General features: G+C 44.1%; 1 protein-coding gene across 1 annotated transcript in view; it reads right to left on the bottom strand.

Annotated features, from left to right (window-relative positions):
* Positions 1-14,489, bottom strand: part of PPP1R37 (protein phosphatase 1 regulatory subunit 37) — a 166,696-nt gene that overhangs the window by 83,771 nt on the left and 68,436 nt on the right. Inside the window, exon 4 of the mRNA XM_077840151.1 lies at positions 11,053-11,153. Within this exon, the coding sequence (XP_077696277.1) occupies positions 11,053-11,153 (101 nt within the window). The remainder of the gene's footprint in view (positions 1-11,052; positions 11,154-14,489) is intronic.

The raw sequence follows: 14,489 nt of genomic DNA on the forward strand, positions 1-14,489 counted from the left end.
GCACTTCTTCCTGAATCACAGCCCGGGCTCGCTCACAGATATGATTCTTTTCCCCTGGAAGGACCATCTCTTATGTGTTCCCTCCCATTCCACTCATACACAAGGTCTTGCTCAAGGTCAGAAAGAAAGGCACGAGCCTGATCCTGATAGCCCCAGTCTGGCCATGTCAACACTAGTTCACCACCCTTCTGGACCTCTTGGTGGAATCACCAATCTGATCTCCCAGGATCACGTCCATCTATGACATCTGAACCTCGAGTCCCTTCATCTCACTGCCTGGAAGTTCCACGGCTGAACCCCTTGGAACTAGCATGTTCCAGGGCAGTTCGAGAGGTCCTTGCAGGGAGCAGGAAACCATCCACTACAGCTACGAACCTGGCAAAGTGTAAAAGGTTCTCAGTCAGGTCAGCGCAGAAAGGTGTTTCACCCACACGGTCATCAGTGCCATTAATTCTGGACTACTTACTACACCTGAAGCAGCAAATGCTATCGGTGTCATCGATTAGAGTCCACCAGGCTGCAATTTTGGCGTTTCACCCATGGATAAATGGCCAGTCCATCTTTGCAAACTTGATCTGTACTCATTTCCTCAAATGCCTGGATAGACTGTATCCCCAAATACGACAACCAATCCCACTCTGGGATCTCAACCTGATATTGTTGAGGCTCATGGGTTCCCCATTCAAGCCCTTGTCAACGTGTTCTTTGAAAGGTGGCATTTCTGGTGGCCATTACTTCGGATAGAAGGGTCTTTGAGATAAGGGCTCTGACTTCAGAACCTCCTCACACTGTATTCTTCAAGGACAAGGTCCAGCTGCGCTCTCACCCAGCCTTCCTCCCGAAGATGGTTTCGGAATTCCATAGTAACCAGGACACATTCCTTCTGGTTTTCTACCTGAAACCGCATGCCAATAGCCAGGAGCAAAGGCTTCACTCACTCGATGTCAGATGTGCGCTTGCCTTCTACGCAGAAAGGACTATAATGTTTAGGAAGACTACTCACTTTTTTGTGGCGGGGGCAGACAGGATGAAAGGTCTCCCAGTTGCAGTCAAGAGGATTTAATTGTGGATCATCTCTTGTATCTGCACGTGCTACAACCTGGCAAAAGTCCTTGCTCTGGCCTTGATGGCACAATCCAAAAGGGAGCAAGCGTCCTCAGCTGCTTTTTGGCACAGGTTCCCATCCAGAATATCCGTACGGCAGCAACCTGGTCTTCGGTCCACACCTTTGCGACTCACTACGCCATCACTCAGCAGGCCAGAGACGATGCTGGATTTGGCAGAATCATGCTACAGTCTGCTTGCCATTGAACTCCAAACCCTCCTCCAACATCTGCTTGGGAGTCACCTACATTAGAATGGACATGAGCAAGCACTCAAAGAAGAAAAACAGTTACTAACCTTCAGTAACTGTTGTTCTTTGAGATGTGTTGCTCATGTCCATTCCAAAATCCATCCTCCTACTCCTCTGTCAAGAGTTAAGGAACTAAGCGGGTGGTGGGTCGGCAGGACTAGGTTTTCCGGCGTTATAAAGGCGCAACTCCAGGGGGCACCAGAGCCAACCTGATGGATACCACTGAGGGAAAAGCTTTCCAGTGGTGGCTCACACAGCACGCGCACACCAACACTGGAATGGACATGAGCAAGCACTCAAAGAAGAATCCCACTGTGACAGGATCCCCAGGGTACAGCCTGGGACAGTGGCACCGATGTTCCTCCTTAACTCTCCGGTCTGGGCTGTCTCACACAATGCTTCGCGAGTGACAAGCAGCAAACCCCTCCAGGTGCTGTGATCACTTAGCAGAGCCACGTGTGGAGCCACATACCCAGCTAGATTGCATGAATGCTCCCAGAGCCATTCATGAGTCACACTGAAAAAGGCACCAGCCAAATCCCCCCAGCTACCACCTTTGTACCTCAGGAATATACAATCTTGCACTGCTCAAGACAAGCAATGCAAGTTTATTAATTGGTTCCCCACTTCATCAGTGGAAAATGGATCTATACCAGCCTTTGCAAACCTGAGCAGGTTTACCAAACACTTCAGGCAACCTAACTGGTAAAGATAAACAGTAAAAACAAGTTTATTGACTACAAAAGAATTTTTAAGTGACAAGCAAAACATCAGAGCTAGTTAACAAAATAAAATAAAATGTAAGCACGCATCTTAAATTCTCAACCCTATTAGCCTGGGCAACATCTAGATTAGCAGTTTTTCTCACCCCACTGGATATTGCAGTTCATAATACACAGATTTCACCCTTGAAACCTGGGCCAGTCTCCTCTATTGGAGTCTTCAGTCTTCTGAGAGAGTCCTTGTTGCTTGCAGCATAGGTGTGGGGAGGAGAAAAGGCCAAGCATGGGGCCACTGTGTTCTGTTTTATACCCTTAGTCCCATGTGCTTGGAGAACATAAGTCCAGGCATAGCTGGTGGGCAATTCCCCTCATGTGACCTTGTACAGAGTCATTGCATTGTAGCTCCCTTGCTGGACAATGGCTGATTAGGTCTATTCAGCAACCACTTGGGCACTGGTTACCTCCCTTGTCATGGTCTCTGGAGAGCTAGTATCTGGGCACTTCCCAAACCCACAGCATATTTTAGTGACAATCATAAAACTATTCTCAAAACTTCATTTAAATACATACATCATTAATGCATATGAACAGCGGATTTCAGCAGATCATAACCTTTCCTATGATACCTTACATGGAATGCTTTATATGCAAGATCACAATTATATGTAAATGAGGAATATGGGGGCTACAGTACAATACCCCAATACAATACCCCAAGGTATTGAATGTCACACCCACAATATCTTTAACAATTTCATCCAGCAGTTAAGTCACCAGCAGTTCTTTCCAGAAAAGCAATGAGCAGCACCCCAGAATTCCAAGCCAGCAATCCTTCCAAAAATCTAGATTATTCCATCAGACCTGGTGGCTGTACAACCTATCATAGTTAACTTCCCATTCAGCTCTTCTAATCTGGCATACACCAGTAGGGAACACGGGAGCTGCCCAGACTCTGGGCACAGAGCTCGCCGACGGGAGTATGGGGGGGACAGATGGGCTCCCAGTGGCAAGGAGTGGGGAGCCAAGAATGTGTGCGTGGGGGGGGGGGGGAGGCAGCAAGCTGGACTCCTGGTGGTGGGGAACAGAGAGCGGGGGGGGGGGGCAGGGCGAGGGGGGCAGCACCACTTAAGTTGGTGGAAGTGCTCCCACATGAGGATGCGCACCTCTTACAAAAGGAAAACAGTGTGTACATGAACCACCACAATAATTACTGTTGCGGTTGTAAGTCAACTTAACATAGGTCGACTTAAGTTTCTAGTGTAAACATGCCTTGAGAAGAAACCTTTCGCCAACAAGTTGGCTCCCTGAGGTATAATGTGCTAGGTAGTCCCCTTTAGCTAGTCATAAACCATGTGCCCTTTTATAAGGTAAACTCCATGAAGGACTCAAATCCCCAGATTACACACTGGTATCTAGCCCTCCAGCTTCTGGGTGCAGTACCAAGCAGAGAAAGAGCATACAATGTGGATTTTTTTCTTCCCCAGGGACATGCTCAAGCAAGAAATCCTTCTGATTTTGGAAGGGAAGTATGAGATTGAACACACCTCAATCCCACTGGTGGCAAGGCTAAGAAGTATTTTTGCACTCAGGTAGTGCCAATCAGGCACACCTGCAGAATATGCACAACCGGGAGAATTGGAGTGTAAAAAAGCCCGCCCACAGAAAAACAAAATTCTCCCAGAAGCAGGGAGGTTGTCAGGGACAGCTAGTGAGCTCTGGTAGCAAGGACAGCTCAGCTTGGGGCAGTTTCTAACTGTGACATTGTCTAATTAAAATATAACCATGCAAATCATTATGGCTACCACTGTTCAATAAATGCAACGGATCTTATACAAAATGTATCATATGGCCAGAAAGGGTTAAGCATCCTGCAGGCTAATTGACCCAGATTCAACCTGTAAAGACTTGTTAGAAATGGTGGCACCTTAGAAACTAACAAATTTATTTGAGTATAAGCTTTCATGAGCTACAGCTCACTTCAGAAGTGAGCTGTAGCTCACGAAAGCTTATGCTCAAATAAATTTGTTAGTCGCTAAGGTGCCACAAGTACTCCTTTTCTTTTTGTGGATACAGACTAACAGCTGCTACTTTGAAACTTGTTAGAAATGGTAATTAGGGACATTCCCTGGTAAATAGACTAGAACTTTGAAATGCAAAACTATATTGTTAGAAGTGACACTAATTGCATGTGTGTACTCACAAATGTTAACCATGTAAACAGACAGTTCTTGTCTGTCACTATAGCTGTTGATTCAGAGATCAAAAGTGAATATTAACATTTAGATGAATTTTGAGTACAATAATGTTATTGTCTGTGTGTCTCTTTAAAGTTTGTGATAAACTGCTTAATGGATAAATTATCTTATGTTAATCCATATAGTTAATGACCAGTGAGATTTAGGAAACAGAAGGTTCCATCAAAAGCCTATTGTTCACCCAGGACTGTATGTGCAAGTGGCTGCTATAAGAGACCCTTGGGTCCTGATCCTGTCATCTTAGATCTGCTTGAGGGGAAGCCTAAACCATAAGGACTGAGATCCCAGTTCTGACTGGACCACCCTGAATATAAACATTGGACTATAACCTATGAACTATTTCTGAAAGAACTCTTTGCAACTACAAAGCTCAGCATCTCTGCTATGAATCTGAAACTCAAGAATTGAACTCATGTCTGTATGTAAACTGATCTTTTAACCAAGTCTCTTGCTTTTCTTTTTTAATAAATTTTAGTTTAGTTAATAAGAATTGGCTGTAAGCGTGTATTTGGGTAAGATCTGGAATATTCATTAACCTGGGAGGTAATGTGTGATCCTTTAGGATTGGCAGAACTTTTTTATATGATGAAGATTTTCAGTAATCCTCATCATATTTGACTTGGGTGTCTAGGTGGAGGCCTGAGGCTGGGTTACTTTAAGGGAACTAGGTTGTTGGTTTCAGTGAGATATTATAGAAGCTGTTTTGTGCTGGCTTTGTAAATCTAAGTACAGTAACTCCTCACTTAATTTCATCCCAGTTAACGTTGTTTTGTTGCTGATCTATTAGAGCACACGTGCATTTAAAGTTGCGCAATGCTCCCTTAGTCGTTTGGCAGCCGCCTGCTTTGTCCACTGCTTGCAAAAAGAGAAGCACATTGGAGCAAGCTGGGCGGGGGGGGGGGGGGGAGGGGGCGCCTTGGAACCAGGGTAGGCCAGCAGCCCCCCAGCAGGTTAATTGCCGGGCAGCTCAGGTGACCTTCCTCCCACTGTCGTGTGCTGCTCCTGCTCTCCGACTTGGAGCTGCTCCTGGGAGCCTCCTGCTTGCTGTGCAGGGGATTGGGGGGCGGGGGGGAGGGGGAGGAGAAGAAGAGGGGTGCTGATGTCAGGGTGTTCCCCACTCCCTGCTCCTGTACCCCATCTCCACAGAGCAGGGAGGAACATGACAGGAGACAGGGCTCAGAATGGAGGGAGCTTGCTGGCAGCAGCTGCTGTCTCAACTTACTGATCTGCTTAAGAAGGCAGTGTACTTCGAGTGGGATCAGCGTAGTTAAGGGGGCAAGGCGCATGGCGCTCTCTCTCTCACATTCACACTTTGGAAAGTGGAGGGAGTGGTGCGTTCTAGTGGGATAGCGTGGGTTCATCAACACATTCAGTTTCTGCAGGGAATGTTTGCAGCCACTGCCATGAGTCTATTTTGTCTCCTCCCTCCATTCCTGCCGCCTTGTAGAGTGGAGGCTACATTAACAACATTGTGAAGAGAGTGGTCACTTTGGATGGGCTATTACCAGCAGGAGAGTGAGTTTGTGTGTGGTGGGGGGGGGGGGGGGCGAGGGTGAGAAAACCTGGATTTGTGCTGGAAATGGCCCAACTTGATGATCACTTTAGATAAGCTATTACCAGCAGGACAGTGGGGTGGGAGGAGGTATTGTTTCATGGTCTCTGTGTGTATATAATGTCTTCTGCAGTTTCCACGGTATGCATCCGATGAAGTGAGCTGTAGCTCACGAAAGCTCATGCTCAAATAAATTGGTTAGTCTCTAAGGTGCCACAAGTACTCCTTTTCTTTTTGCGAAGACAGACTAACACGGCTGTTACTCTGAAACATGAACAACCTGTTAACCCTGAGGGCTCAGCTGAATGCTAGATCATCATTCAGCAGCAAAGCATTCCCTGAAAAATATCCCACCCTCCGATTCCAAGACCTCAATCAAGCTTCACAATCATCATTGCTGTGTACAGCAGTAAATTGTTTGTTTAAAACCTATACTGTGTATATATGTATAATGTCTTTTGTCTGGCGAAAAAAATTTCCCTGGAGCCTAACCCCCCCCACTATTTACATTCATTCTTATGGGGAAACTGGATTAGCTTAACATGGTTTCGCTTAAAGTAGCATTTTTCAGGAACATAACTACAACGTTAAGCGAGGAGTTACTGTATCAGAATATCCATCAGCTTTGGGAAGTGTCTGCCCTATTCTTTGCAGTTCACCCTAATTGAGTAACCTCAATTGCCTCCCCTGGGACTCCAGTCACTAACCTTTTCCTTCAATCTCCCCTGTTTGGGGGAGATTGACACCACAAGCTCAGTATGAGCAAAGGCTCTGGAGGGCTGCTTCCAGATAGAGACCTGCAGTCGGTCCTGGGAGGCGCTGCCAGAAGCTAGGAGGCAAGGGGACTGTACACTGGACTCTGAAAAGACCCTGGGAGTGAGCTGAACTCCTGCCAGGAACAGTAAGATTGCCCAAACAGAAGGTCAGCCAACTATTCATGCCCATCTAGTTCATGCCCAGAATTGGGGCAGGATTATTCCCTACAGGACTTCTTCTCTTTATCCAGTCTAGTTTTAAATGTCACATGCAACAAGGCTACCAGTTCTAACCGTCAGACAATAGTTTCCTGATATTTAGCCAAAGTTTTTTATTATATATATATATATATATATATAAAAAAAATCAAATAAATAATCACAGCTGGAAAGGACCAGTGGGATTTCTAGAAAACTCAGGGCAGTAGCAGATGCAGCAACAGCTACTTAATAAGCTAATAAATATTGTTCATGATCCTCCTTTAGTCTTATTATGACATCTGCTTGCAACATAGCCAACCAAATGGAATAGAGAACTCCTGCAGAAATGTGACTTGATCAAAGTTTACAAGTACCTACAAAGGTAACAAAAATTTGATAATGGGATCTTAAATATAGAAGACAAAGTTATAACAAGATCCAATGCCTGGAAATTAAAGCAAGACAAATTCAGGCTGGAAATCCGGCACAAGTTTTTAATTGTGAGGACAACAAACCACGGACCAGTTTACCAAGGATTGTGGTGGATTCTCCATCACTGGAAATTTTTAAGTAAAAATTGGATACATTTTCTAAGAGATCTGCTTCAGTTCAAACGAATTCATTAAGGGAAGTTCTGTGACCTGTGTTATACAAGTCATCAGTGGTCCCTCTGGCCTTAAAATTATGTGGTATTTTCATAGACTGTAAGAAAAGTCTGACTCCTTCTTGGACATTACCTTTTTTTAAAAAAATACATATATTTAAGTGCTGCAAGTGTGAAAAGTACTATAATAATCTTAAATCTGAGAATCTCAAAATACCAGCCCTTACCTATCCTCAGCAACATTTGCATAGTTAAGGGAACAGTGCTCTCTTTTCTGCAGCTGTTCTGGCTGCAACATAACTGGCAGGAGCGAAAACCTGATTTACAAGAAAAGCCATATATGCAGCAAGGACATCCAGAATTACCTTTTCACCAAAGGAACCCACAATAGCTTTGAAGCCATGCAACACTTTTTAATTATTCCCTTAAAAGGACAACAGAGTTCTTTGAGATAATGAATTGTAGGCCTAGACCTTCACAGTTCTTTACCGTTTAACTTTACCGTTTTTACCTCATCTCTCATCAAATGTGATTAGGAAGTCTAGTATTAATTTATTATTATTATTGCTAAGCATTTCTGAATAGCTCCTAATGTTCAAGGAACCGTACAAGATATAGTGCCAGACTCCACCCTCAAGAGCTTCCAATCCAGCAGAAAGAAAACATACCAAAACAAGTAGGGCTGTCGATTAATCGCAGTTAACTGACACAATCAACTGTGATTTAAAAAATTAATCATGATTAAACACACTGTTAAATAGAATACCAATTGAAATTTATCAAATATTTTGGATGGTTTTCTACATTTTCAAATATATTGATTTATATTACAACACAGAATGTAAAGTGTACAGTACTCACTTTATATTAGTTTTTATTACAAATATTTGCATGTAAAATTGATAAACAAAATAGTATTTTTCAATTCACTCATCCAAGTACTGTAGTGCAATCTCTATTGTGAAAGCGTAACTTACAAATGTAGATTTTATTTGTTACATAACTGCACTCAAAAAACAAAACAATGTAAAACTTTAGAGCTGAAAGTCCACTCAGTCCTACTTCTTGTTCAGCCAATTGTTAAGAAAACAAGCTTGTTTACATTTATAGGAGATACTGCTGCCTGCTTCTTATTTACAATGTCACCTGAAAGTGAGAACAGGCATTTGTATGGCACTTTTGTAGCCGGCATTGCAAGGTATTTACGTGCCAGATATGCTAAACATTCGTATGCCCCTTCATGCTTTAGCCACCATTCTGGAGGACATACTTCCATGTGGATGATTTTAGTCAAAAAAATAGTGCGTTAATTAAATTTGTGACTGAACTCTTTGGGGAGAATTGTATGTGTCCTGTTCTGTTTTACCCGCATTCTGCCATATATTTAATGTTAGAGCAGTCTCAGATGATGACTCAGGACATGTTTGATTTACAAACACTGGCACTGAAAATTTGACAAAACGCAAAGAAGGTACCAATGTGAGATTTCAAAAAAATAGCTACAGCACTCAACCCAAGGTTTAAGAATCTGAAGTGCCTTCCAAAAATCTGAGAGGGACAAGTTGTAGAGCATGCTTTCAGAAGTCTTAAAAAAGCAACACTCCAATGTAGAAACTACAGAACCCAAACCACCAAAAAAGACAATCAACCTTCTGCTGGTGGCATCTGACTCAGATGATAAAAATGAACATGCATCGGTCCGCTCTGCTTTGAATCGTTATCGAGCAGAACCCATCATCAGCATGGACACACATCCTCTGGAATGGTGGCTGAAGCATGAAGGGACATATGAATCTTTAGTGCATCTGGCACGTAACTATCTTGCGACGCCAGTGACAACAGTGCCATGCGAACATCTCTTCTCACTTTCAGGTGATGTGGTAAACAAAAAGCGGGCAGCATTATCTCCTGCAAATGTAATCAAACTGGTTTGTCTGAGCGATTGGCTAAAGTAGGACCGAGTGGACTTGTAGGCTCTAAAGTTATACATTGTTTTATTTTTTAATGCAGTTTTTTTTTTTTTTTTTTTTTTTTTACATAATTCTACATTTTTAAGTTCAACTTTCACAATAAAGAGACTGCACTACAGTACTTGTATTAGGTGAATCGAAATAGTATATTTCTTTTGTTTTTTACAGTGCAAATATTTGTAATCAAAAATAAATATAAAGTGAGCACTGTACACTTTGTATTCTGTGTTGTAACTGAAATCAATATATATGAAAATGTAGAAAACATCCAAAAATATTTAAATAAATGGTATTCTATTATTTTTTAATCACTTGCGATTAATGGCTTGCAATTAATCACAATTTTTTTTAAATCGCCTGACAGTCCTAAAAACAGGTCATGGAATCAGAAGTCAGGGTCAGGTGGGCATGCAGGGATTACCTATCAGTGTGGGACTAGGAGGAAATAATAGCAGAGATACAGACAGAGGTAAAGGGAATAAGAAGGAGCTTGATTGGGGTAAGATGAAGCCAGTGATCTGTCTAGAATAGCAGCAGAACAGGACTTCAGTTTATCCAAAACACCACCACTAGAGGGGGAAAATGGGCAGCAGGGAGCTGAGGTCAGAGGGAAGAGTGCAGCAATCAGGAAGAAACAACAAAGGCATTGACAATAGTTTAGCAATGGGGGGAGGGGAGAATTTGGGAGACTGTACACTAATGGTAACAGAAAAAAGAAGAGAAGGATTGAGAGGTAGAGAAGGAAGATAAACAGTTCTACCTCTGGAGGTAATGAGTTTGAGAGGGTGGAGATTTCATCTGCCTCTCACCTGATGTGAGGCAGGACATTTGGGAACCAGCTACATAGAGGAAGAAGAAAAGGTCACTAGAGAGCACTCAGGGACAGGAGGGGACCCAGAAGCAGATGGATAACGAGCAGGCATCTGGTGCTTACAATTTTCATTCTTTATTATTTAACAGAGTTAAGGAAATGGGCTAATGGTGAAATAAGTTACTTAAAATAAACACAGTTTTAAATACCAAGCCGTTAATGTAGCACACTGGGTTCACTGCACCAAAACTGTGTAAAATAGCAGTTCCTTCTTCACTTACTTGTTGGGACCTGTTTTCAGGCCTTTGGGGTTACTTTAGAGCCAATGGCATTGCTACAACTCACCTACACAACATAAAGAATACACTGTGCAGATTAGCATAGCACAGGAAGTTCAGAATATAAAGCCTGAACCCAGGTCCGGCAGGGAAAAAACATTCCAGTTAACATTACATAAAACATGAGAAAGGTTATTCCTCAGATGGATTTTTAAACAAGTTTATTTAAGAGACTTCCAGGTCCATTTGAATAATGGCAATTTGGAACCTGGATATCGAGGGTTCATTCTATTTATTACTTTCTGAAATAGCAAAAATGCAAACGAAGACATAAAATAAAGTGTCCTTATGAATGGAGAGGGTAATAGCAATGGCAAGTATAGGTCAGATTTGGAGCACATCCCTTTAAGCGCTCACTAACCTCAGTGCATGAAGAGAAAGCTCAGAACAGAACACAAAACCGTACCAGGCAGAGAAAGTTACAGGATTTTTGTTAATCTTGAAACAAAAAAAAGCCACAGTAAATTACATAGCATTAAATGAAACTTACATCTTCGTCCAGGTTCGTTTGCTCCAAGTCAACCATTTTGAACTGGACCCTTTTGAAAATCTCTTCCAGTGCCTCACAGGCCTTATAGTCAAGTTTTTCTCCTGGGGGAAAAGAACAGAGTGAACTCAGAAGACCCAGTGTTAAGTGTTTTGTTTGTACATAAATATGCACAGTATTAAGAGAAATACATTTCTGTGAGTTCTAGAACCCTAGGCATTGGGACAGAAAACAAGGCAATGCAAGGAGAGATGGATCTTGTTTTTCCTTCAGTTGGGGTAAGCTACTTCCTGCTCTTGCAGACAACATTTATTATTTGCAAAGTTAAACATTTAAATCCCCCCACACAAAAAAAATTATCTTGGACTGGTTTCCAAGCAGATGGACTAGATAACCCATTAGGATTTTTTCCACTGCTAATCTTTATAATACTATGAATTCAGAATCAGCATCATCTTCTTCCACAAGCTCCAGACCTAACCCAGCAGGGCGTGTAAAACTAAGACTGCCCAAGAAGCTAGGGGACTCAACCTAGCCCTCCAATGCCCTGGACTTTAATAAATATTTTCCACGTTTGAATTCCTCACCTGAACAGATATGCGGAGATAAATTGAAACAGACAATGAACCAGCCCCTAAAATACATACATGATTAACTTGCCTCCAGTCTTGGCCTTTTCATTTCACTATTTTGTAATCATATTGTCCAAATGTTCCTTACACATTTTCTACTTTCAGAGGTTTCACTCGTAGTATTCAGAATTATTTGGAAATATTTGTACCAAGCATTAGAGATTCCTGCAACAATCAGAATGGCTGAAAGCCAACGAGCAGCTTAGGTCATCTCAAATGTCTTCAGTTAGTTTAAACAAATGTTATTAAAAAAGCAGGAATAATTTTCTGATGCAAGAGCTTGATTTTTAACTCTAATACCGACTGATAAGAGGAAGTGGCAGCAAAGAAGGCTGTGTATGCTAGACAGGTCAACTGGCAATTTCGAGCTCCAAACTGTATAAATATTGGGAAAGTGTAAACAGCAAGAAAGGGCAGTGCTTCTGGAGGCCTATCACTGTAATCTAATAAAATTAAGAATGGAAAATGTAGATTGTATATTAGTAAGGCTACAATTATGTCACGAAGATCACTGAAGTCATGGAATCCATGACTTCCAGAGAGACTCTGTGACACTGGGGGGGCTCTGTAGCTGACCATCCTCCGTGGGCAGCGAGGGGACCCTCCCACAGCTGCCCAGCCACTGCCGGGGAACCCTCTCTCCCCTCCGCCCCCGCAGCTGACCAGCCAGTGGGCAACAGGGTCCCCACAGCTCCCAACCACTGCAGGCAGGGGGCAGGATGCTGGACCCTCCTCCCTCCTCATTTTGTCAGGGATGTTTTTTAGTGAAAGTCAGGGACAGGTCATGGGCTTTGAATTTTTGTTTATTACCCGTGATTGTCCCTGACTTTTACTAAAAATATCCCTAACAAAATCATAGCCTTATATATTAATGACACCCACGGAGATATATTCAGAGAGCCCTGCACAGATACAAAATGTGTATCTGTTTCCGATCTGCAAACATGGTCTGTGATATAAAGTAGATATCAGCAGATTTGCATGGCCCCATGTATTCAGCTAAAGCATAGTAGATCAAGTGACAGAAGCCACATTAGGATGCTCTAAAAAGATTGATTCAACATTAGAAAATAATCTCACAGAGCAAGTCTTTCACTGACAGAGATGGAATCAAAAATGGAAAGATGGAATCTTTGCCACCTCTAACGTCTATAATTCTTTAGATTCACAGGTAATTTTAATCAGTAGGTAGGGAACTAGAGCTTGACATTTTATTTCATTTTGCTTTTTAACTGAATCAACTACACAAATGCAACATGCAGTACCTCTCAGTTGTATGCAACCTTCTTCTAGTCATATTTTTAATTTTGTATCTAATAACTCCAGCACACAGTTCTGAAAAACTAAAACTGTTAATATTGTAATTCACGTAATCTGAATAAGCATAAAAGGTATCAGAAAATCCATTACATTTAAAAAATATGGCCAAGATTTTCAAAACTAGGAGCCTGAAGCCAGGCTCCAAAATCCATATTTAAGCTCAGCAATAAATGGCCTGATTTTCAAAATTGCTGAGCACCCAGCTTTCTGCTCTAATTAATTTTAGGTTGTAGTGTTTCTAGTGGGCTCTCACGGGGGTCTTGGCTCTATGATATTTAATATTTTTATCAATGACCTGGAAAAAAAAATAATTCTGAAAGTTTGCAGATGATACAAAGACTGATGGAGTGGTAAATAATGAAGAGGGCTGGTCACCTAAGTTCCCTCTAAGGCAGGGGTGGGCAAACTTTTTGCCCGAGGGCCACATCGGGTTGCAAAACTGTATGGAGGGCTGGGTAGGGAAGACTGTGCCTCCCCAAACAGCCTGGCCCCCGCCCCCTATCCAACCCCTCCCACTTCCTGCCCCTTGACTGCCCCCCCCAGAACCCCTGACCCATCCAACGCCCCCAGTCCTTGTCCCGACCGCCCCCTCCCGAGACCCCCCCAATCCTGACCCTACCCCCATCCAACCCCCCTGCTCCCTGTCCCCGGACTACCCCGACCCCCATCACCGCCATGCCAACAGGCCCCCCGGGACTCCCATGCTTATCCAACACCCTCCCCCCCCAAACCTCCACTCCCTGTCCCCTAACTGCCCCCCCGGGATACCCTGCCCCTTATCCAACCTCTCTGGCCCCGGTGTAGCGGCACAAACAGCAACCCTCCACTCCGGCCCCTTACCATGCCATTTAGAGCAGCATGTCTGGCAGCCGCGCCACTCGGCCGGAGCCAGACACGCTGCCGCACTGCCCTGCAGGAGCGCGCAGCTCCACCGCCCAGAGCACTGCCCACGCGGCCATATAGCTGCAGGGGAGGGGGGACAGCAGGGGAGGGGCTGGGGGCTAGCCTCCCCAGCCGGGAGCTCAACGGCCGGGCAGGATGGTCCCGCAGGCCGTAGTTTGCCCACCACTGCTGTAAGGTGTGCACCTGCGTAGCCTTGCGGGAAGCTGCCAAGGGCCACGCACTTAATTAGCACAGCTGCACTGGCATGCACACTGCACTCAGGGGCGTGGCCACAGGTGGGCCTGGAAGATGGCCGTATGGTAAGGTGGGGAATAGAGGTAGGTCAGGGCAGTGAGGTGAGGGATGATGATGGCGGAGCCTGGGGTGTGCAGGGTGAGAAGCCTCTCCCCTGTGGCCCAGCTGCTGCTGCAGATAGAGAGGGCTGGGCGGGGGGGGGGGGGGGTGTGTGTGTGTGGGGGCAGGGGGTGTCAGACTCCACTGAGTCTGCCCTACAGCCCCAGGGCAGACCTAGCCCCAAACCCTTCATCCTGGGCCCCATCCCAGAGCCTGCACCCCCAGCCAGAGCCCTCACCCCTAGCCCCCTCC

This window comes from Eretmochelys imbricata, chromosome 23 (genome assembly GCF_965152235.1).
Source record: "Eretmochelys imbricata isolate rEreImb1 chromosome 23, rEreImb1.hap1, whole genome shotgun sequence".
NCBI classification, from domain to species: domain Eukaryota; kingdom Metazoa; phylum Chordata; order Testudines; family Cheloniidae; genus Eretmochelys; species Eretmochelys imbricata.